General features: G+C 36.5%; 1 protein-coding gene across 1 annotated transcript; it reads left to right on the plus strand.

Annotated features, from left to right (window-relative positions):
- Nucleotides 1–1,800: 1,800 nt before the first annotated feature.
- On the plus strand, nt 1,801–8,108 carry LOC131536110 (gastrula zinc finger protein XlCGF49.1-like). Its single transcript, XM_058768847.1, has 3 exons — nt 1,801–1,941; nt 6,582–6,820; nt 7,303–8,108. Exons 2-3 carry the CDS (start codon nt 6,778–6,780, stop codon nt 7,998–8,000), a joined length of 741 nt encoding a protein of 246 aa, XP_058624830.1. The 5' UTR covers nt 1,801–1,941; nt 6,582–6,777; the 3' UTR covers nt 8,001–8,108.

The following is an 8,108-nucleotide window of genomic DNA, read 5'->3' on the forward strand; positions in this document are numbered from 1 at the left end:
TAAAAGCTCTAGAGATCTAATATGTTTTGTTTTACCATTCTTTTACCAAGAATAAACTTTCACACATTTACAGAGGAAGCCTTGATCCAAAACATTCAAAAAATATAAAAAATAAATATAAAAAATATATATTTTATAAATAAAATATTTTCCCACAGAAATCACATCAATACTAAACCTAAGAAAGAGCATTTTAACAGGATACACCAGATTAAAACCTACGGCTCATATCTTATTTGTTATGTGATATTTTCCATGCACATTTCCACTCAAATTGATATTTTTGTATTTATATTCCGCCTGAATAACTAAGTACACACATCTCAACAATCAACAAACTTTTTTACATTTCTGCTATATGAAACTGTATCTGCCTGGCCTATGCCTTTAAAATATTGCAGTTGTTTAGAATAAAGTAGAGCTAGACATCTGTTAGACGTTTGGACTTCTGTTAATATGACCTTAGTAACTGTGTTAAAGGTCACACATCCTATACATGGGTAGCCATAGCAACCAGGCGACTGCAGGCCCCTGCTTACACAGAGAGTTATGTGTTCATAAAGCATGACAAATATGGAAGTTCTAAAGGAGGAGACTTATGGCATTAATGCAAATTTTATGCAGAACTATATAATGTGATGTTTGGAGCACATTCATGCTGCATCTCGGGTTTTTTTTTTTTCATTTATTACTTATGAGTTTTTGATTTTAATAAAGCGAAACCATTTTAATGGTGATGTGTTTAAACCTGTCTTAAAACAAGACTCAGTTATTTAATTATTAATAACCTTCTGAACCTGAAGAAGACTTCTGTCGAGCCCTCAGTAGTCCGGACCTGGTTGAGCTGATCAGGATATCGTGAAGGAATTCTGAAATCACTGACGACATCTCTGAACCTAGGAGCTAAGGACAAATCTTCTGATTTGGAATTGGTACATAAATACAATATAAAACACAACAATACATATATTTATTTTTTTGTCAATCATTATGGAGAAAATACTATATACAAAAACAGAACTGGGCTAAAGGAAAACCCAACTTTGTATTATTTCACATATGAAACATATTGAGTTACTAACTTGGGGTGAAAATGATAAAGAGAAACGTATTAGGTCTCTAGCCTGTAGGGTAACACTTTATTTCGATACTCCACTTTAGACATTCTACTAACAGTAAGTAACTTTGCAACTACACGTCAACTAGCAGTCATTAGAGTATTAGTAGACTCTCTGCTTAACATCTTCTAACACTTTATTTTGATGGGTCCACAACATACAACATACTGACTATGAGAAACTTTACAAGTATATGTCAACTTATTCTATTAACCCTGAACCTACCCGACTGAGAGTTAGTAGACATGTTGTTGCAAATTAATGAGAATTAGTTGACATGTAGTTACAAAGTTACTTATAGTTAGTAGAATGTCTAAAGTGAACTATCGAAATAAAGTGTAACCCTATGTAGAGTTTTTATTAATTACTAAATCATTAAAGAATCATTGCTGACAATTGATAGCCATTGATCACTTCAAAGCTGCTGTGAAATTATATGCAATGTAAAAACTAATAAATACATGACTTGAAGAAATCTCTTCATACCTTCACTGTTTATTCAAATAATTATTTATACAGGGTGAAAATACTCCGATTTTTGACTTCATCTAGACAAGGTTGTGCTTCACTAGTTTCTGTATCCGGTGTAAATAATAAAGTGTAAATGAGAAGTTAAATTTAGAGACGGAGAAATGTGGCAGAGGCACCAGAGCTGCTCAAACTCTCACTGATGACGCTTCTGGAGGAACGGAACACAATTCACATCAACAGAAACTGAGTTATTTGTATTTATAGCCTCGTGAGCTTCCAGTGCACAGTTTAATTCACAGAGCTGGACCATTGTGATTGACCTGCGCGATATGAGGAGTTTGGACACAGTAACGTGAGTGCACGTGCTAATATTCAGATACAGATGATTTAAAAACAGTATTAATGAAATAATACTTAATGCTGTCACTTTGAGTCTGTCAGATTGTGAACCCATATAAAACCTGAGCTTTGTGAACTTGTGTACTCTACTTTAAAACCTTTCTGAAGTATTTTGCTGAGTTTAGATTAGGTTAAAAAACTCTTAAAAGTAGTGCGTTCTGTTTTTGTATTTATTTTAGAGTTAACTATCAGTTTTATTAGTTGTTTATTGTTCTGCAAATATCCCGCAGTTTGAATATGATATTTCATTTTCAGATGCTGATATGGTTTGTAATATGGCGTGTAAATCTTCTCTGTAAGTTAATTGTTCCTCTGATTCAAAATGCTGCAGAAAAGCCTTCAGTTCTCATCATTTATTTTGGCCAAGGATCTGTTTAAGGTATTAAATAAGTGTTTCTCATATCCGTGTTGTTGGTATTGTTTTGTTAGTTTGTATGATTTTTTGTTGTATGGTTTGTAAATATGTTTGGATCACTCTCTGTACACTTCAGAAAGCCCGCAGATCCTCAGACTTACTGTGTTTCTAGACTAAATGTGAAAAAAAGTGTTTATTTTAAGTCACCGCCTGTGTTAGGCTGCACACTGTAAATAGTTTTTTAAAACAATATTAGATTAGTGCAAATATAAGGAGCATTGTCATTTGTGCATGAATCACATTGCAGATAGGTATTTAAAACATTTGAGCGTTTAACTGTGAAGATCAAGCCATTCCTCCTGCGTGTGAACATGTAGAACTCAGAAAGAGCTTTATTACCAAATATGTTTACACTCACAAGGAATTACCTAGAATTACACTGTAGTGATGGAATATAACACTAATATAAGAAAACCAGAAAATTAAATAATGCACTTTATACAGAAATAGAAGTATAGGGGCGGGGCATATAATTGTTTAAATGAAATGCTCATTTTTACCAGGGGTGCCAATATTAGTGGAGGGCACTGTAAATAAATGAATAAATTATATAGATATTAAAAATAAATGAAAGAATAAGTAAATAAAACTTAAAAAAAAAAAAAAAGAATAAAAGTAAATACATGAATGAAAAAAGTAGTAATAAATAAATTCAGGATTACAATAAATAGATGATACGATTAATTATATAAAGTAGAGATTAATCAGATTGGTAAAAGAAATGTTTGTATTTAGTGTATCAGAAACAGTAACAGGCTAGAACAGGCTTTCTTTAAACTTAGAAAGGCTTAAGCAGCCTTCTCATCCTGTGAGCCGAAAAGGAAACAGGTGTTTCAGCTGCGATAAGCAGAACGTTAGAGAAGTTGCTTGTATGTTTTGCTTTGCAATGCAGTGTGCTAAAGGTGCCATAGAATGCATTGATACAGTATTTTAAATTGTTCTCTGATATCTACATAGATGTGGCTTAGGTGAGGGCAACAAATCTCCAGAAACGGTTTTAAATGTCCATTTACAACCCTAGGATTTCTCCCTAGAATGAAATGGTCTGTTATTGGCTTATTTGGCAGGGTCATGAATAATAATGAGCTCTGCTCTGATTGGCTGTTTCACAGTGCGGCTCATTTCAATAACTCACAGCAAGAAGGAAACACAGGGAGGAAAATATATTTAAATACTTTCTCTCGCAGTCATATTGTTGGGTAATTATACTGTATATAAAATGCGGGCATCAGGGAGCCGTTATTAATATGCGAGGCATTGAAACTGCTTTTGAACAATCGGTCGATCGCGTTATAGTTTCACTTTCAAGATTCGCGATCGCACGTACTCTGTTTATACTATGGAGCGGCAGTACTTACCGCACATTTTACAAGATCAGATGCTTGTCAGTGGTGCTCAGGATCTGTTAATCATTCTCCATCATCCTCAGGCATCTCTCCTTACTCTGTTTATGTGGTAAGTGAACAGGCTACCGCTAGCAAGGAGCTAACTATGTCCCTTTAGTGGCTCGCGTTATTTTAGCAGAACGCATTATTTGCTTTCCGTGCCTTTCTGAATACAGACACCAACCCATCCCTGCACTTCACATCCGCTGCACAGCCTGGAACATAACATTCATTTCCATGATCTGCCATTTTCACTGTTGTCCTCACTTGTTTCTTTACAATACCTGCAGAACTTCTGATGGTTCGGCTGGTGGCTGGCCTAGAACATGGGCGGGTTTATGCAAATGTTGGGGGCGTAACTATTAGTGATCCAACTGTTGCGTAACAGTCGGTGTTATGTTCTGATTCGCCTATTTTTCAGTGGTCTTTTTTATTCACGAGATTTACATAAGAAGGAGGAAACTATGGTGTTTGAGGCTCACTGTATGTCATTTCCATGTACAGAACTGTTATTATTTAACTATGCCAAGGTAAAGACAGTTTTTCATTCTATGGCACCTTTAAGGGTGCAAATCTCTCATTTTGCAACCGAAAAAACGTTGCAGATGCAATCACAATGTAGGTTTTTGACCAACTTTTTCCACTTTCCATTTTTTATAATTTCCAGTGATAAATTAGTAGCCTGTTGTAGTGTGATGGACAGTTCTATATCTTATTTTCCATGTTGTATTTTCTCTATTTTCCATGTGTTGTATTTGCACAGGTGTTGGCCCTCAGTGTTTTCACTGTGTGTGGCTAAATCTTCTGTCAGCATTCCTCTAACAGGGGAAGACTATGAGAAGTTAGAGCTAGTCTTTCCTAGTTCTTTAGTAGTTTTCTTTCCTGTGTTTTTTTTTTTTTCTGTTTTCCTCCTCTTTGACTTTAATTGCGTTCAGTCACTCACAAGGACAGATCGGGTTGGTGACAGGAGGGATTGCCACAGTATTTAAGCCACAGGATGATAGAATCTGTGGTTCCCCGCTCTCCTGGCTTCCTCTGTTGTTACTGTGTAACGAGTGTTTGCGAAAGGATCGCTAAGCAAGACATTTGTTGTTATTCCTTGAATTAAGTGAAAACTGAGTTGTGTTTATTGATAGTTACGTTTGGCTCCTTACTTCCCGATCCTTGTTAAAGTGGAGCACTGTTTTGTTACTGAACAACAACAACACGGAAACATGTCGAAAAGGTTAACTTTAAAGGACGAAACCAGTTCGGTCGACCTGTAACGTTACACTCTCACTCAAAGGATGGACGATCTGACAGGATTGTTACTATGAGGTGGATCACATCTAGCGTGTATAGTAAAGACAAACTCACCGTGTCTATCTCCATTGATGAAGATGTAAATACATTTCAATTTCATCAGGCAACTATTTTTACAGCTACATTATTATTCCAGCCACAATTAATCACAACAATGTATATACATTTACAAATGATTAAGCATATAAATCGTCAGTTTGTTTTGCACACATGAACACAGATATTATTTCATACACGACATGGTCGTGAGATGCAAGAAATATTTAGACGCGCCCATAACAACAAAAGACAATACTTTATTGAACCTTTTCTGATAAGAAGTGTGCACTGCAAACGCGAGCATTTTTGACAATCATTTCTGTCCAGTCTGCTTGTTTTATCGTGTTTAACCACAGCTGCCGTCGGTTTTTTGTCTGGCAATGGTAGCAGGTATGCGATTAAATTTCTAATTCGAGGCTGTATTACGTCGATTCTGGCACCCAGCATCGCAACAAGATGATATTTTAAGCTCATTATGTAGCCGATTCTGCGCTGGTTTGAATGGGCCACCCCCAGATTGTTTCGCCTCCAGCTACCGCTGTGACGTAATTGTGACGTCGACCCTACATGACCCTAGTTACCTGTGGTTGGCATAGTCGTGCGTCACTCAGAAAACAACAGGCCAGTCAGAAGAAAGGCTCATGAATATTAATTAGACAGGCCAAAATTGACCTGTTCTTAGCAGAGCTCCTGAGAGAAGAGCTGTAAAAATATATTGAGGTTTTTGGTACTTATTATTCTTAAGGACATCAAAACCTAAAATAAAACTCCAGAAAGGTGTACAATATGTGACCTTTAAAGGTGCACTAAGTGATTTTTGCCAAACAATGTCGATTTTTGAAAGGACCAAAACAAGCATACCCATACCCCAACAGGACCTTGCCCTTATTTTGAAATCTCCGCCCCACATGCACGGACACAACCCTGGCATATAGACCGGGAACAAGTGAAGATGACACACAAGCATATTCAAACAAATGCCAACACAGATAAGTTGTGTGAAACAATGCAAAATCAACGTTACTCACCTATCAATCGATTCGAGCCCTTCCTGCTCCTTGAGTTTCTCTCCACCGCTGGAAAACTGCTCCGATATTTACACGGGTCCTACCTCTTGCCTGATCGTAACCTTTCTTTTTAATGTTTTGTTTCTCCAATATTTTCCCTTTTTATCTTCCAGTTCTCTCTATCTATTAGTCGATCTGCTAATATCCGTCTGTGCATTCAAATTAAGCGCTCTCTTCTTCCTATCATCACAAGACATGCCCCTTACTTCTGATTGGCTACATGTATGTTTTAGGACTGGGTCCAACACTGAAGTCAAAAGTGTTTTTCAAAAATTGCTTAGTGTAACTTTACGTCAAATATAGTAATCTAATGATTCACAAAGAGATAACACTCAATGCCTCTTTAATTCATTGTTTATTTTGGCAAATCTGCTTTTCCACACAGAAATTCATGTTCAGTGAAGCTCCTCCCACAACAATTACATCATCGGTGAAGCTCCTCCCACAGCAATCACAAATTCAGCAATTCACCAATAAATGCTGGAATATTCCCATCAGTTTACAAGTGAAGACCAGCATCAGAGCATCAGGAAGAGCTGAAATCTGCAAAGACTGAGTTTATTAAAGAGGACAGAGAGAAGATGAAAGATCCAGAACACACTGAAGATACTGAACAACAAACAGGTTGGTGTTTATTCTTCATTCTTCATTCTTCATTAATACTGCTGACGGCTATAAAGTTTCAGGCAGTTTTATATTGTGTTTGTTGTGACATGAACAATCTTTAGAGCTGTTGAATAATTTTGCTGAAGTATCAAATAATAAGGGACACGTCCTATGACTTTGTCTGACCAGCACAAGTCCAACAAGTTGTGTTTTACCAAACTGATTCACAACATTCCATAAACCTTGAATTTACATAAACATTCCCTCTTATCTCTTCTTCATATCGACTAAACAGTTAATGGAACCTCACAATTTTTACCTCATTCATGAAAATATTCAGGGATGGATAATTTATGAAATTGCATAAAAATTATCTAAATTTTGTAATTCAGTTGTCTACTTTGTGCTGTTCATTTTTTATATCCTTTCATTTTATGTCTTTTCACTTTTCTGTTTTTTATGAAGTTACTGAAAATGTAATGTTTTTACTGCTATTTCAGAGTTGATTGAGGAAAATGAGAATGAAGAATTGAGTGAAGCTGAGGAGAAAAATCATTTCAAAACTGGAGAAAAACATTTGAGATTTTCTCAAACAAAACAGAAAGTTTCAAAGAAAAGAAGAGCCAAGAAATCTTTCACCTGCACTCAGTGTGGAAAGAGTTTCACACGCGGATGTCTTCTTGGGCGACACATGACAGTTCACACTGGAGAGAAACCGTTCACTTGTGATCAGTGTGGAAAGAGTTTTACACGATCATCAACCCTTAAGGAGCACATGAACATCCACACTGAAGAGAAACTGTACTCATGTGATCAGTGCGGCAAAACGTTTTTGTGGTTATCAAACCTGACAACACACCTGAAACGTCATGCAAAGGAGAAGCCACATTCATGTCATTTGTGTGGAAAGAGCTTTTCATTACTACAAAGTTTGAAAGTACATCAGAAAATACATACTGGTGTGAGAGAGTACATGTGCTTTGAGTGTGAAAAGACTTTTACATCTGCAACCTGTTTAAAACAGCATGAGAGGATTCACACTGGAGAGAAACCATACGCATGTGGTCAGTGCGGGAAGAGTTTCTCACAAAACGGAACCCTTATGTTACACATGAGAGTTCATACTGGAGAGAAGCCATTTATTTGTGATCAGTGCGGAAGAGTTTCACACAATCAGCAAAACTTAATGAACACATGAACATCCACACTAGAGAGAAACTGTATGCATGTGATCAATGTGACAAAGGGCTTCAGTCCTGAAGAAACACCTGAGAGTTCATACAAAGGTGAAGCCACATTCATGTTA

Source organism: Onychostoma macrolepis, chromosome 03 (genome assembly GCF_012432095.1).
Source record: "Onychostoma macrolepis isolate SWU-2019 chromosome 03, ASM1243209v1, whole genome shotgun sequence".
NCBI lineage: Eukaryota > Metazoa > Chordata > Actinopteri > Cypriniformes > Cyprinidae > Onychostoma > Onychostoma macrolepis.

What these genes read in the sequence shown, in the direction of transcription:
- LOC131536110 (XM_058768847.1), top strand. Translation starts at nt 6,778, where the DNA reads ATGAAAGATCCAGAACACACTGAAGATACTGAACAACAAACAG. An exon ending in AGATACTGAACAACAAACAG is followed by an intron (nt 6,821 to 7,302) that starts GTTGGTGTTTAT and finishes CTGCTATTTCAG; the next exon opens with AGTTGATTGAGGAAAATGAG.